This window comes from Eulemur rufifrons, chromosome 20 (genome assembly GCF_041146395.1).
Source record: "Eulemur rufifrons isolate Redbay chromosome 20, OSU_ERuf_1, whole genome shotgun sequence".
NCBI classification, from domain to species: domain Eukaryota; kingdom Metazoa; phylum Chordata; class Mammalia; order Primates; family Lemuridae; genus Eulemur; species Eulemur rufifrons.
In genome coordinates, this window is record NC_091002.1 from 26,775,584 (window position 1) to 26,791,345 (window position 15,762).

Here is a 15,762-nt window from a genome sequence, read left to right on the forward strand (position 1 = left end):
CGTTCTTCTTTTATTGATGTCTAATTCTTTGAAAAAAGATAATTTATAGTTCATACAGGGACTTTTGCTTAGCTAGAATATTAGATTACCCTAAGCACCTGCTTTCTCCCCCATAACTTGCTGTTGAGTAAAATGTTGTCATGTCTCTTTGAAGAAAGCAGCTTCCTAATTTTACAGATGTGGAAATTGAGACCTAAGAGTCTTAGTAATTGAAGGAGCAGAAAACACCAATTAGAAGTCCATCATTTCATTTACAGCCCTAGAATCAGAGAATGTGAGATCCAGAGGCACCTTAGAGACCATCTAATCCAACTCCTTGGTCGATCAAATGCGCCTGTTGAAACCATCGTGTTACTAACAGTTGTGTGTTTATTGTTTTTATGAAATTTCCCCAGGGGGAACACTCGGGTGTTCCCTGAGTTTCAATCCAAGGCATGGCATGCTAAGTGGTCAAGACAGTAAGTGGTGGGAGAAGTCCCCAGGGGGAGAAGCTGCGGGCAGAGCCCACAGAGCGTGCCGTGTGCATAAGGACATGCAGGGAAGGTGCCACATGCAGGGCAGACAGCCTGCAAGGAGACATGGGGCTGGGAGTGACTAGGAGGAGCCTGCCGGGGTCATCAGAGAGCCAGCTGGAAAGGGTGTAGGTGGGAGAGCTTGACCACCAGGATCAAGAGTTTTGCTCTAATTTTAACTTAATTGGGGCCTCTGAGGAAATGTGAGCAAGATCCAGACCCTCTTCTTCTTTGCTCCTGCTAGAGCCCTGACCCAGGCCCACCTAATTTCTCCCCTGGGAGTTTCTAGTAACCTCCTAACTGGTCTCCCTCCCTCTAGTCTTGTCTTTTTCCAGACCTACTCCACACAGGCTCCCTGCCCAGGGGCTTTCTAAAATGCACATCTGGATGGTGGATAGGGTGGGGAACAAAAAAGTAAAATAAAATGCAAATCTGGGCCAGGCCCAGTGGCTCACACGTATTATCCCAGCACCTTGGGAGGATGAGGCGGGAGGATATTTTGAGGCCAGGAGTTCCAGACCAGCCTGGGCAACATAGTGAGATCCCATCTCTATAAAAAATTAAAAAAGAATTAGCTGGGAGTGGTAGTGTGTGCCTGTAGTCCCAGCTACTTGAGAGGCTGAGGCAGGAGGATCTCTTGAGCCCAGGAGTTTGAGGATGCTGTGAGCTATGATGACACTACTGCACTCTAGTCTAGGTGATTAGAGCGAAACCCTGTCTCAAAAAAAAAAAAAAAAATGCAAATCGGATTGTGCTCCTCCCCTTCAAAGCACTTCCATGACTCCCTGTTGCCTGCAGTACAAGATCCTGGCTTAAGTGGCTCTGTGTGGCCTGGCCCCACCTCCTGCAGCCTTATCCGCACTGTGCCTCTGCTGTCACCAGGGCCCCCTAGTTTCCTGAGCAGCCATGCTGTTGAATTACTCACTGCTTTGTCCAGGCTTCTCCTCCACTCCCACTTGCTTACTCTGCCTATTGAACTCCTATTCATCCTTCAAGACCCACTACAAATTTCTTATTTGAAGAAGCTTTCCCTGATCATCCTGAGGCCATTATTATTACGCTTTGAATGTGTTTCTGTTTTAAAGCTCACATTGTTACTTTCCAAATATTGGCTGCTCCCATTTTTGAGTGTTCATTGTGTGACAGGCACTGACCCAAGCCCCGTACTCGCATCATTTCATGTTATTCTCACGGTAACCGTATGAGATGCCTTTCATTACAGCCCCACTTACAGATGAGGACACTAAGGCTCAGAGAAATGGTGTGACTTGCCCAAGACGTGCAGCTGAAGGCTGACAGAGCTGGTGTTTGAGCCCAGATCTGTTTGACTCAATTTCTGAATCTTAAGTCTCCGGTCCCTGGCCCCTGCTGTACCCCCCTAGACCCCCATTGTCGGCCTTCAGGAAATGTTGAACGTGGGAGGGACCAAGCAAAGGCGTAGATGCAGCAGGGCTGCTACGGTGTGGCCGAGGTGGGGAAGTGAAGAGGGGCTGAGTTTACTCCAGTTCAAGTGGCAGGAGCCCGGCTCCCCATGGCTGAGGGCTTCCTTTCCACCTTCCATTTCAAGCAGCAACCTCTGGCTGCCTGGGGACAGGCCCGTGAGACTCCAGGCTGAGCAGGTGGCATGGTGACAAACACCATGGCAACCCGCCTCCTCTCTGGGGCCTAGAGGGGAGGGAGGACCTGAGCGCACACAGGGCACACACTGAGGCTTCTGCACAGGATCCTGGAAAGGTGTCTCCCTTCGGGCCTGGGTGGCTTCTGCCCTCCCACGGGGGACCCCGCCTGCTGGGTTCCATCCCAGCAGGGGAAATGCCACTTCCACCTCAGTCCCGGATGAATAGCTGGTTCTGGCCTCCCAGGAGACTGTCAGCTGCACCCAGGTACAAATGCCACCCCCTTCCCTCCCCCAGGCCAGGGAGGAAGGAAGAGGGAACGCAAGAGAAGGGAGGCATGGGGTTGCCAAGCAAGGTAGTAGCAGGGACAGCTGGGACAAAGCCCTCATTGTACCAAGGCCACACGCAGCTCCAAGGCAAACCAGGCATCCTGCCTGCCTCCCAGGACCCGGGCCTAGAACTCCGCCTGGGCTTTGCTGGCCCCTTAGCAACACTCCCCCAAGCGGGCTTGGAAGAGAGAGGCTCAGCCTCAGATGTGAGTCCTGCCCGTGCCGAGAAGTCCTGAAGGCACAGCCTCCTCTCTGCACCCTCCAAAAGCCAGAAGGAAGGGAGTGATGAGGGGAGAGTGGCCAGCGAAGCCAGGCTGACCTGGGCTAGAAACCAGAGCCCATAGCACCTGCAGCGCTGCGGCCCTGGGCCCAAGTGTGATAACCAAGTACCTGGAAGGATTTGAAGTAATGGGCCGAGGCACGTGAAAGCGCTCAGCATGGTCACCTTGCCACAGAAGGATTCAGTCAATGACAGGTGATCCTTGAAGCCCTCGGCCACCCACGAGGAAAGACTATCATCCCTTGCCCACACCACGCCAGCTGTTCCTGGTCAAGGTCCTCCTGTGCCCGGGAGGCAGGGAGCCATTTATGGCCATCCTACCAAGTGTGGAGGAACACTGTTGTTACCCACCCTCAAATTGCCCCTGCCCCGTGGTTCCTGCTCTGGAGGCCAGCCCTAGGTCCAGGAGGCCCTGCCTGGGCCATTGAGGCATGACGGGTGGGAAGCGTTGCCAAGCTGGGGCCAGCAGCTCAGGTGACGGGCATGGTGTCAGCAGCTCCTGCAGCCCAGCACCCGACACCTCTGGGCAGACAATGCTGGCTGTGTCCAGGCCCTCCAGGGGAACAGGCCGTGTTCTGTGTAACAGCCAGGAAACAGGCCATCTGAGCAGTGCCTTTGTGCGCGCAGGAGGCAGCCCCGCCACTGACCAGGACGACCAGGCTCCTCCTGGGAGGCCCCGATGTGGGAAGGGGGTGGTGCCTGGGCTGGGGACTCCAGGGTTTGGGATCCAGCCCCTCAGCATCTGATGTTGACCCTGCCACACACCTGGGATGTGACTTAGCCAAGTCCCTTCCCTCTCAGTGGCTCGGATTCCTCATCTGTAAAAGGGGACTAATCACAGCACTTCCTCATAGGGCTGTTGGGAGGAGTCAATGGCGTAATGTACGTAACGTGCTTGGCACGGGGTCCGGTGTGGAGTGGGGCTCGGTGAGCGCTTCTCTCCCAGCATGGGGGGAGGTCCAGGGCATGACATCCTCAGCCACGTCTCCTGTAACCAGGCTGCTGTCCTCAGTCCCTGCTCTTAGTGTGGAAGGAGGGAACTGAGGTCTCTGGAGCTGGCACAGGACCAGCACGTTGGCTGCAAAGAGCCCAGGCCCCTCTGTCTCAAACTCCGGGAGCTCTTGGGTGACGCCCAGCTTAGCCTCCTCCCCTCAACAGCCCAAATCCAGCCAGCATGGGGACTCTCCCCTCCTTACGCCCCTATAGGGCTGCCCTTGGGCCCAAGCCTCCACCCAGGAGAGAGGCCTACGGACTCCTGGGCCGAGTCTGCCTGCCCGCTTAGCCAGAGGAGCACTTCCTACTGGATCCACCTGCTGGGACTCCCCCAGGGGAGGGCTTCTGCTCCCACCCACCCCGTCCTCATCTGCTCTGAGCCCATGCCCTGAGTCCCTGGGATATGCCAAACTCAGCATGCGCATTTGCACGGACGGGGGTGGGAGGGCCCAGCTGCATGTCCCGCGGCGTGGGCAGGCTGCCTGAGCACGTTCACTGAGACAGTGTGGCACGTCTTGGAATGGCAGGGGCAGGGTACCTTTTCGTGTTTGTGTGTATCCATATGTCTTTCTACACATGTGCTGGTATGTTGGTCTGTCTTGTCTCCCCTGTAGACGGGAAGCCCTGAACTACGCGCCAACTGGGAAGGTGATGGTCGGCGAGACCAGCCCATCCTAATTTGGGGTTCCTGGTCCTGCTGCAGGAGTCCTCCAGCCTACAGCCCCCACCAAGGAGGGAGGACTGGACAGCACGGGGGGTGGGAGTGTGAGCGTCAGGGACCTGGGCAAGAAGCAGGCTGGCTGGTAGAGTAGAAGACTCAGTACCGGCCGCTGCCCAGGAGACCCTGCCCCTGAAGCCCTTGTGACCTCAGGCCAGGCCTTCGCTCTTCCTGGGGCACACTCATTCATCTGAAGGACACTGGGTTGGACTGATGATTTCTCGCTGCCCCTGAGGCCCTGACAGTTATATTTTAAGCTGGGTGGCGGGCACCTTGCACCAGCCCCATTAGACTCATTGGTGGAGGCAGCTGTGGCCTGCTAGGCCCTTGCTGGGTCCTGGGGTGTCCTGCAAAGGGTGAGAGGAGAAGCCATGCCGGGCAGCGGCCCCAGCGAGAGGATGACATGGCCCGGCCCGGCCCTCCCCGCGGCACCCCCAACCCGCCCTCTCTCCTCAGCCCCGGGGACACCGCCCATCCCGCCCCTCACCCGGACCCGCAGCCTCATGGCCATGTCCCTGCCGGGGAGTAGACGGGCCTCTGCTGGATCCCGCAGGTAAGTCTCCCCCTTGCCCAGAACCTTGGCTGCAGAGGGTGGGAGTGGGGGGCGGGCCTCTGTCTCCACCTGCCACTGACTTGCAGTGTGTCTTTGAGCAAAGCTGAAGCCGTGTAAGGTTCAAATGACACAGTGAATATGAAAGTTCTCTGAAGGCATAAACCACTGGATTCCTACCAGTACCAGCCTCATCAGTGCTGTTGTTTGATTTTCATGCTTACTGGAGGGGAGTCGTGCAGTGTCCACGCAGGCTCACTTGGCCTCCCTTGCTTCTCATCCCTGTGGGCTTGTCCTCCTGTCTGCCCCATTCTTCTCCACCTCTGTCTCAGTCCTTGCAGAGTCCTCCCTCCCTGGGTTTGAGGGACCCTGGAAGTTGAGAACCATTGGTGAGGGCAGTTGGGGTCCCACCCTTGGCCCGCAGCCCTGCCCAGCCTCCATTCTTATCCCTGGGGAGCCAGGAGGGCCAGCCTCCTTCTGGTTTTCCATCTTGATTTGCACTGTCTGTTCTGTCACCCCCGTCTGTGGTCTGTGCGTTCCCCTCTCTCCCTGCTTCTCTCCCCGGCGGTGACCCCGAAGCGGGGGCCCTTTGGGCCGCAGCGGCCTGGCAGTGTTCGCCCAGTGTCCGCAGCTGCCCCCCAGCCAGAACGAGCACCTGCCTCTTCTTCCTGCCTCCAGGCGCACCTCTCCACCTGTGAGCGTGCGGGATGCCTACGGCACCTCTTCCCTCAGCAGCAGCAGCAACTCAGGCTCCTGCAAGGGCAGCGACAGCAGCCCCACGCCAAGGTAACCGGCCCCTCCCTCCCCTCCAGGCCTGGCCCTGCTGGCTGGCAACTGGTGGCTCCACGGTGGGGCACATAGGGGAGCTGTGTGGTGTTCTGACCATCCGCGCCCCCAGCACACTCTCCGAGACTCAGCGCCTGTCTGTAGGGTGGATACAATGATGCCTAGCTGTACTTAACCGTGACAGTGGCTTAAAGAAACTAGCAGTGATGCTTTCAGAACAGCAAGCCAGAGCTAGGCAGCTCCCTGAAGTGTCAAGAATCCCATCTCCTTCTCTCTTCCTGCTCCGCCATCCTTGGGTTGCAGCTTTTGTCCTCATGATCACGAGATCGCTCCTGTACCTCCAGGCGTCAGGCCAGTCACCTGGGAAGGAGCAAGATAGAAAGGACCAAAACTCCCCCTCAGAGGTTGTTTTTTCTGAGCAGGGACATCTTGCCCAGGAAATTCTGCCTGCACCTTGCTGGCCGGAACTGGGTCATGTGACCAACTGTAGGTGCAGGGCCAGTTAGTGCAGAGAGAGTTAGCGTTCTCCCAGTACTGTGCCACCCCAGACAAAATCGGGGTTCTGGGAAGAAGGCAGGATGGACACTGGGAGGCATCTAGCAGTGTCTGCCTTCTTGCTCTTTTCAGGGGGACACTCGGAGGGTGGCAGAGGTGGAGTCGGTTTGGAAGGTGAAACGTGTTACAAAGGCGACACGTGCTAAATTGTGGTGGACCGAGACTCCCAAAGCAGGAGCAGGTTGGAGAGGCAGGTGAAAGGTCCTTGAAGACCAGGAAGTAAGAGCTGTCGTGGCAGCCCTCATTTCTGTGTTCCCAGCGTTGAGATACAAGTGGGAGATCAGGAAGTGGAGGCTTTGGATTCGGTCACTTACTGTCTCTGTGTCTCCATTTTCTTATCTGTGAAGTGGCGCTGACATCTGCATGCTGCCCAGACGTCCTAGCTGGCCGATAGCTGAAAACTGCCGTTGTTAGGGCTCAGGTCTGACTAAGGGTCTTGGGCAGGAGAAGGCCAGGAGACACCCAGCCCATGGCTCCCATGTCTGGGGCACCTCCTGGGGGCGCCTGTCTGGCTTCTCCCAGTGAAGAGGATGGCATGTGTGTGAAGTGGTGCCTGGAGCCACTGAAGCAGGGGTTCTCAGAGTTTCCCAGCATGACACGCGTGATGGGTAACACACTGTGTACAACCTGTGCCCCAGCGTCCTGGTCATCACTCCACCCCCAGGGGGGGTGTAAAAATGATGTGTTAACATTTTAAAAAGCATATAATTGGAAACTTTAATATTTTTTCATTAGTAACAGATTTTTGTAACGCATCTCATCCCTGTAGTCCAGAAGGGCAATCTCAACCCCAAGACTGAGAACTGCTTCCGTGGAAGGGTCTTCGTCTTGCCCACCGTGAGGGTTGCTGCCCCTAGGTGAGCGGTGGGGCCTCGGTTAGGGCCTCACTGCAAACAGCCAGGCTCTCCAAGGCAGGAACAGCTGAGAGACGTGCACTAAAGCATATTTTTCTTCTTTGTTGAGATATATATTTTTATGCACACACACACACACACACACACACACACAGCTAGGGACTAAAAATGTATGAGTGAGAAATGTTGGGGAAAAAATACTCATGAATGCAAATGGAAAATTTTAAAATAGTTATTTCCTCTCTAATCCTCTCTGATTCTTACTAGTTTGACTAATCCTGGTTCCTCCACTACCACCACCCACCGCGCACCCAGGCGTCCCCTTACTCGTCACAGATCTGTGCCTCTCTAGCCAAAGTCCTTGCAGGGCAGGAGGATAACTGCAGGACTAGTGTGTGGAGTGTCAGGGTGACCTGTGTGGGTTGCTTCTCTTTTGAAGATAGATTTCCTAGATCAGAGGGGGGACCCCAAGCTCCCCAAACCATGCCACTCCTCTGTCCCTTGCTGGACAGAAAACAGGCCTGCTTGAGGCAAACTTAGGGACTGCAAGGTGAGTACATAGATGAAAACAATTTCTCCTTCTTTCCTCTTTTATCACCACTTTCTCTACAACAGTTTATAATTTACAAATACTTTTTCCTCAATAAGCATTAGACAGCTTCCGTAAAACATTACAAACCGCCTCGAGCTTGGCTGCTTCAGCAAATGGGCCTCACCGTGGCCTGTCTTTTTCAGCCCATAAGGGATCATTGCCCCTCCCTAGACCTAGGGGTCCCCATCCTCTAAAGGGGACCAGAGCTGGACGGCAGCAAGGCTGGAGTCTCTAACTGCATGAAAACATGCCCAGGTTTTGAAGCCAAGACCCAAGGAGGTTTCTTTAGGAACAGGACAACCAGCAGCGGGGAAGCTGTGAGCCGAGGCGGCCTGGTGTAGAATTACCTCCTAGTCTGTTGTAGGATTGGGGTGCTCTCCCTCCTTGTGAACGCCTTGGCCCTGCCTCCCTGCCTGGCACCTCTCTGCCCTCTGGGTGGAAATTCCTCCTCCTTTGTGTCGTTGGGGTCAGGGTGCTGCACACACACAATGCTGGTGCCACCGCGGGCTGGGAGCAGTGCACATCCAGCCTGCTGACACCTCGGGGTACTGTGGTTGGCGAGTCCATGCCCAGAGCTAACAGGTGTTCACGTGTGTGCTCACATGTGCCCCCAGAGCATGGACGTGTGAACATGTGCACGGGCTGCTGTCCTAGTACGTGCGAGTGCCCCCGAGGGCGGCAGCAAGGTGGTGGGTACGTGCAGGCACGAGCGTGTACCCACCCACGTATGTGGGCTGGAATCAACAGACTCAGATATGCACTCCTAGTAAGCACATGTACATGCGGTGCACACCCGTGTGTACCTGAGTGTGGGTGAGGAGTGAGAGTGTCAGTGTGCGCAGAGACTGTACCTGCACACCGGTGTCTGCTCCCCCTGTGCCCAGGCTGTGAGGGCTCTCACCTCCGGAGAGGAGAGCTTCTCCCTCCACCCTGGGAGACGTTGCCTCCTCTGCAGCGGGTGAGTCCTTGTCCAGCAAGCAGACCCAAGTCTGCCCCTCCCACCCACGCCTCCAGCCTTCAAACTCATTCTCTGGGCTGGGTTCTGGGGGACACCGGTCAGTCTCTGGGACTGTCTGTGGGGCTCCGGGCAAGAGCTAACCTCCCTGAGGCCAGCGGCCCCCCTGGAAGGTGAAGGCAATCCCTGCTGCCAGGGCAGCCGTAAGGACTGACGGGGTTGGTCAAGCACTTGGCGTGGTGCTGGGCTTACACACATGCTCTGGGGCACGTCTCCCACCCTAACTAGAAAAACCCCCACCCTGAGAACTAGAGAAACCCTGAGCCCCCCACCCTGACACTATGTCCTCCCTCACAAGAGCTTTACTAAAACCCACCTTCCAGAAGGCTGGGTATTCACATGCCCACATGGGCCCTGTGCAGGAGGCCTGGCTTGGAGCCGTCTGGCGGTCAGGGGACAACGATGATGAGGCTGGCCTCCGCTTGCTCCCCAGAGGCACAGCATCTGTGCCTTGCCTGACCTCTTCCTCCCTCCCCGATGACGGATGTCCCCTTGCAGGCGCTCCATGAAGTATACACTGTGCAGCGACAACCATGGCATCAAGCCCCCCACCCCAGAACAGTACCTGACTCCACTGCAGCAGAAGGAAGTGTGCATCCGGCACCTGAGGGCCCGGCTGAAGGACACGCAGGACCGGCTCCAGGATCGGTGAGCGGGTGGCCAGCGGCAGCCTGGGGACAACCTGCCAGCGCCACACTCAGAGGAACCCGGGCCTGGGTTGCCCGTGGGAGGGAGGAGTGGCTGGAGGCCTCCCAGATCCACTTGCTGCCTCCTTCCCAGCAAAGCCTTGTCGGAGCCCGTTTGCAGACACCCCACTCCGGCTTCTCACTTTGACTGCCCCAGTTGGCTGTTGGGGGCCAGGCGGGGAGTGGTCTCTCCTCTGAGGGCCTGTCCTGCTGGGCCCCGACCTGCAGCAGTCCTCTCCCAGCTTCAGCCTGGCAGCCCCTGGGAGCCACTTCTTATCCCTGGCTCCTGTCTGTCTGGGGAGTTGGAGCACAGGGAGAAACAACCCTCCATCCCTCCTTTGCTTCCTCCAGAGTGAGTCACCAGGGGGCTCTTGCTCACCAGTCCAGGCCCCAGAAGCCCTGCTCATCTACTTCCTGCTTGTAGCTGACGCAAGTTCATGAGAGACCTTTCACTGAGCGCCCAGAGGCCTCCCGGGAGCCCCACAGGCCCGTCTGAGCTCCTGCTCAAGACCATGAGGGTGCTCAGTCCTGACCCTCCCAGCCTCTCCTTCCCCAGCCCGGCCTCCCAGTGTTCTGGGATTACAGGCGTCAGCCACTGCGCCCGGCCCCCATAAGAGTTTATATCTCCGTGGGGAAAGAAACCTCATTCCCATTAGCACAATCACTACCGTGTTTCTCTTCACCCGCCCCAGTTCCTGGAAACCACTCATTTTTCCGTCTCTGTAGATGTGTCTATTCTGGACATTCCATATGAATGGGTCACACGGTGTGCATGGCCACGTAGCTCTGCCAAGTGGCCAGTCCGGGCTGGATTTGCTGTGGTTTTTGAACTGAGGAGGGTACAGGCGGAGCTCTGTGAGCCTCCTTTTCACAGAGCTGGGATTTCTATTTTTATTTCCCCTCGTCCTCCTAGTGCTGCCCAGGGTCTGCCTGGTCTTTTGCACTAAAGCCCTCAGGGAGCAGATGGCCCATCTCCCAGCGTCACTTCTAGGGCCAGCCCTGTGGCTCAGGGCAGACCGTCGCCCTGTGTGGTTTGGGCAGGGTGCCCTGTCGTGGGCGTGGCCACACCGCAGCTCCCTGCCCAGTCTCTGCCACGGGATCCTGTGGCCATTCTTTATGTGCTGTGTTGTCACTCCTCACACTCTACGCTGTGGGTTTCCTACCTGTAGTTCCCACAGTGCCTACCTTCTGCTCCTCAAAGACACCATGTGCTTTTACACCTCTGCGTTTTCATATCCTGCGTCCCCACCACCTGAGATGCCCTGTCCCCTGTCTTGCTTCCTTGGCAAACCGGCCCTTCAAGACTCAGTTCAGAGGTGATGCCCTGCGACCCAGTGTGGCATAGGCAGGGCTGGAAGCTAAGCTCCCTGGGGACCGGCTGGCTCCAAGGAGAGGGGGCCAGGGACCAGCCGAGCTGAGTGTGCCCAGTTCCTTCTTCCAAACTTACTGTTCCTTCCGGGGCAAGGTATGCGTAAGGAGTGGGTGTGGGAGGCCGGGAGGGTTACCCTAGAGTGAGCCCCTACTCTGGGGCGGGGGCAGTGAAGAGCAAGCATCTTCCCCCACGCCTGTTGCTGTGACTGTGACTGCCACACTAAGCAGCTCCATCCGGCTCACTGCTGCCACCTCACTGCCATTGCCGAGTTGTGTCCTGTGGAGTGGTCCTTCCCCTTCCGGGAGACACTGTTGCTGACTCTGTGGCGGCCACTGTGGCCTCTCGGTCCCAGTCCCTTCAGCATATTGAGGAATGAGATTCTGGGCCCGTTCCCCGAATGGAATTGCCAATCTGACTTTGAAAGGGACGTGGGACGCTCACTGTGCTGGGCTCCTAAACCCCAAAGTGGCAGCCGTGCCATTCGTGGACTTTATTTGTGTGGATATAGTGGTTTTGGCCAAGTGGCTGCCTTTTAAGTCTCATGAATGATTTTCCCCTTTTCTCACTCCTTTTACTCTGTCCCCGTTCAGCCTTGCTCTGGTTTTACCTCTAGGCTTGATGGGACGTTTTTCTAACTCGTCTCCCTCCCTCCCCTGTGCCTCTGCATTCAGCTGTGACTTGGGGGTTTGAAAAATCCTGAGCATTTCTGGACGAGAGTCTTCTGATTGTCCTGTTTGCCTGGCGCTTGCCCCTTCTCTCGGGGGTGACTCTGTGCCTGTCCTCTTTATGGTAGATGTGACTGCAAAGAAGAGACTTACAGCACGGATAAAAGAGAGCCGCCCTGTTTTGCTCCATCCACCACTTCCCATCCCTCCACTTGGGATGATGTAAAATTATCAGCTCCCCACACCCGGCATCGAAGACGGGCATCTCTCCCATAAAAATAAAGCAGCCCACTGCCCTATCCCCAGTAGTCTCTGTCCAAATACCCTTTCATTTAACATGTTCACAGCCTGCTGTGCTAAGAGGCCACATCTCTTTCTATAGAGCAGAGATTTTCTGCCTAGTTTTTGGTTTTTTTACGTTAAAATTTTATCAGGTTTTTATGGCAGTTTCTCTTATAAATGCAAAATCTTTGTTGTCGAGTCTCTTCTCTAGATGATGGATTTAAACATTGAGAGTCACATGCATTTCAGCTACTAGCAGGTGGGAATGTGGGCCGTGTCTCCTACTGACACTTCCCCTTCCAGGTGGGGGCCCCTCTCCCCACCCACATTCGCTCCTCCCCGTGGAATGAAAAGGAAGGGACACTGGGCGTTGGATCCTTCCTTCTGTTTTTGTCTCTGAGCAGCAGCAGCACAGGGCCCTTCATCAAGACGCTGTCCTTGCTGGTGACAGACCAGGCAGGCAGTGAGCATGTGTGTGTCTCCTCTGCCCGCAGGGACACGGAGATCGATGACCTGAAGACGCAGCTGTCACGCATGCAAGAGGACTGGATCGAGGAGGAGTGCCACCGCGTGGAGGCCCAGCTGGCCTTGAAGGAGGCCCGCAAGGAGATCAAGCAGCTCAAGCAGGTCATCGACACCGTCAAGAACAACCTGATTGACAAGGACAAGGGGCTGCAGAAGTACTTCGTGGACATCAACATCCAGAACAAGAAGCTGGAGACGCTGCTGCACAGCATGGAGGTGGCCCAGAACGGCCTAGCCAAGGAGGACGGCACCGGCGAGTCGGCTGGTGGGTCCCCCGCCCGCTCCCTCACCCGAAGCTCCACCTACACCAAGCTGAGTGACCCGGCTGTCTGCGGGGACCGCCAGCCTGGGGACCCCACCAGCTCCTCCGCTGAGGATGGGGCCGACAGCGGCTATGTGGCAGCCGATGACACACTGAGCAGGACGGAGGCACTGGAGGCCAGCAGCCTGCTGTCGTCGGGGGTGGACTGCGGCCCGGAGGAGGGCTCGCTGCACAGCTCCTTCGGCCCGGGCCCCCGCTTCTCTGCCAGCAACACCTATGAGAAGCTGCTGTGCGGCATGGAGGCCGGCGTGCAGGCCAGCTGCATGCAGGAGCGTGCCATCCAGACGGACTTCGTGCAGTACCAGCCTGACCTGGACACCATCCTGGAGAAAGTGACCCAGGCCCAGGTCTGTGGGACAGTCCCTGAGTCAGGGGACAGGCGCCCAGAGCCAGACCCCCACCCCCCGGCGCCCAGAGACCCCAACTCAGCAGTGGTGGTGACAGTGGGTGACGAGCTGGAGGCCCCGGAGCCCATCACCCGCGGACCCACCCCACAGCAGCCTGGTGCCAACCCCAACCCTGGGCCGTCAGTGAGCGTGGTGTGCCCCTTGGAAGAGGAGGAAGAGGCAGCCACAGCTGCAGCTGAGAAGGAGCCCAAGAGCTACTGGAGCCGCCACTACATCGTGGATCTGCTGGCCGTGGTGGTACCAGCTGTGCCCACGGTGGCCTGGCTTTGCCGCTCCCAGCGGCGCCAGGGCCAGCCCATCTACAACATCAGCTCCCTGCTGCGGGGCTGCTGCACGGTGGCCTTGCACTCCATCCGCAGGATCAGCTGCCGCTCGCTGAGCCAGGCGGGCCCCAGCTCGGCGGGCGGCAGCTCCCAGCTCTGAGCAGGCCCCCACCCCGGGCAGCGGCTCCTACGGCCTGACCACTGATTGTAGGGATTCTGTTCTCCCCTCCCCTATCCCTATGGGGCGTCATCTTATTTATTTAGTTTTGGTGTGTAACTATTTTTTTCAGGATGTTAACAGTGCCAGGGCAGGAGTAGGGGTTGGGGAAAGGCACCCCAAAACTTCAACGGAGAGAAGAGGAGGGAGACCAAAGGCAGGGCCATACGCCGACTGGACAAATCACAGGGAGAAGGAGGTGAGGGTCCCCCAACCTGGCCCCTCTGTTCACCTGGCCCTTCAGACAGGGCACACCCTGCTCAGGAAGTCTCTGGCTGTATTTATCTGGGGAAGCCGGGCTTGCGTTGCCCACCAGAGCCCCGCCGCCCCCCCCCCCCCCGCCCCGTCCAGGGCCCTGCTCACTCCATGCCTTCTCTTCCAAGCCACCCTTGCCCTCAGCCCAGGCTTCTGGGCCAGTATTATCTCCTCACATGGAGGCAGCTATGGCCCAAAGAGCAGGTCACTGACCCCAGGACTCGGAGCAGTGTCTGCAACCCCTGGGCCTGGGCTGGAGCTCTGGCCTCCCCAGACTGCTCCCCACCTTGGGGTTCGGAAGCCCAGTCAAGGCCACAGGCTGGAGGAAAGACGACACTGGGGCATGAGGTGGCAGAGGGCAGTGCGGGTTCTGTGTCTCTCTGTCCATCCCAAGTCCTCGTGATCCATTTCCTCTTGGCGCTGCTCGGTGTGTCTGGTCATTCTTCCCGTGAGAGAGCTCAGCCCGGCAAGCTCAGCGCGGGGGTGGGAACGCCTGCCTGAGCCCCAGCGCAGAGGAGCCGGCAGGGCAGAGCCCCACGGGCTCCAGCCTTCTGAGATGAGGCGTCTCCCATCTCCTCTGCAGTCCGGGAGGCGGGGCAGGACCCAGGAATCCTCAGCTTGTTTGAAAAGCCAGAGGCCGTGGCTGCCCCTGGAGCGTGCCCTGAGTTTCTCCGGGGACCTTGGGCTCAACTGCTTTGCGCTATGTTCACTGGGACCCTGGTTCTCTTCCATCCCAGGGTTACTGGTGAAGTAGCTGCTTGCTTTCTGCGCTGAGGGTTCCTAGATCTTAGACTTACCCGCCTCCCGGCGAGGGTGGGGAATTCTGACAGGAGCATCCCCAGACAGGGTACTGAAGCCATGGTGTTCACCCAGGCCAAAGCAGGGTGCCCTGGGACGTGCTTCCAGGCAGGGGCACGACAGGGCGGGCAGGCACCCTGCAGCCTCGCTGTTCCCGGCCCAGAGCCAGTCGGCCTGGGAAGGTTCACTGTCCCCTACTCCTTCCCTGGGACCACACCTGAGTCCCCCAGCAAAGCTGCTGACATTTTTATTACCATTATTACTTTACAAAGGAAACTCGCTTCCTCTGCAGGGGTTACACCCACTGGTCATCCCACCTACTCTTCAGAGATTAGGCCCCCTATTTGGGGGGGTTGGTGGGACCCTGTGTCTTACTCAGCCCTCTGGCCCAAGGGGCACTCTGGTTCTCTGCCAAGGATGCTTGCCCTCGCCCCCGATGCTCCCGCAGCCATTGCCTGACTCCCGGGCTCTGCCCTTCCTCTCTGTGCCCTTCACGTGAGGCCAGGGCACCTGCATGCACTGGGAGTGGGCGCCCAGCCCAGCCGTCGGGGCAAGAGGCCCCTCTGCCACGCGCTTTGTGCCTCCAAAGCTCCCCCCGCCTCGGTCGGGGCCTCAGACCAGCCATCCTTTGTGAAGCACCCCCGACCCCAGCCTAACCAAACCCAAATGCCTAGGGCCTGGCTGGGGCTGCCCCCTCGGGACACTGGGCTCATGCCACGGAGGGGGCAGTGGACAAAACAATCCAAAGCCACGCCGGGACGGGCCACGGACCCAGCCTCCTGTGCTGTGTACTCATGGAGCTGCTTAGTGTCTCCTTAGAAATAGTCAAAGCTTTGCTGAGAAAATAAATGTATGGACTATATTTGACAACATAAAATCTATATATTTTTCACAACTGGAATTTAATCAAGCTTCGTAGCCCCTCTGCTCCTGTCCGTGTCTTGCATCTGTGGCCTTCCTACTGTGTCTTGTGTTTTGGTGGACGTGGGCAGGGCTGGGGCCGTAGTCCAGTCTGTCCCTGCTGCTGGAGAAGCCACCTGGGAAGGGCTGGGCTGTGGCTGGGCCCAAGGCCTGTGGAGGAGGTGAGTGGGGCCGGCTGCCACCCTCTATTCCTGCTGGCCCCAGAGCTGCCCGTGTGGGTCACCAGGGGCCCTAGCACACAGCATTGAG

General features: G+C 57.7%; 1 protein-coding gene across 1 annotated transcript; it reads left to right on the forward strand.

Annotated features, from left to right (window-relative positions):
• Nucleotides 1–4,936: 4,936 nt before the first annotated feature.
• SNPH (syntaphilin) lies at nt 4,937–13,482 on the forward strand. The gene is made up of 4 exons (XM_069496392.1): nt 4,937–5,001; nt 5,677–5,784; nt 9,299–9,448; nt 12,300–13,482. Exons 1-4 carry the CDS (start codon nt 4,952–4,954, stop codon nt 13,480–13,482), a joined length of 1,491 nt encoding a protein of 496 aa, XP_069352493.1. The 5' UTR covers nt 4,937–4,951.
• The last annotated feature ends 2,280 nt before the right edge of the window (nt 13,483–15,762 follow it).

Coding starts and splice junctions, on each gene's coding strand:
- SNPH (XM_069496392.1), top strand. CDS start 4,952: ATGGCCATGTCCCTGCCGGGGAGTAGACGGGCCTCTGCTGGATCCCGC. Junction 5,002..5,676: donor GCCTCTGCTGGATCCCGCAG/GTAAGTCTCCCC, acceptor TCCTGCCTCCAG/GCGCACCTCTCCACCTGTGA. Junction 9,449..12,299: donor CAGGACCGGCTCCAGGATCG/GTGAGCGGGTGG, acceptor CTCTGCCCGCAG/GGACACGGAGATCGATGACC.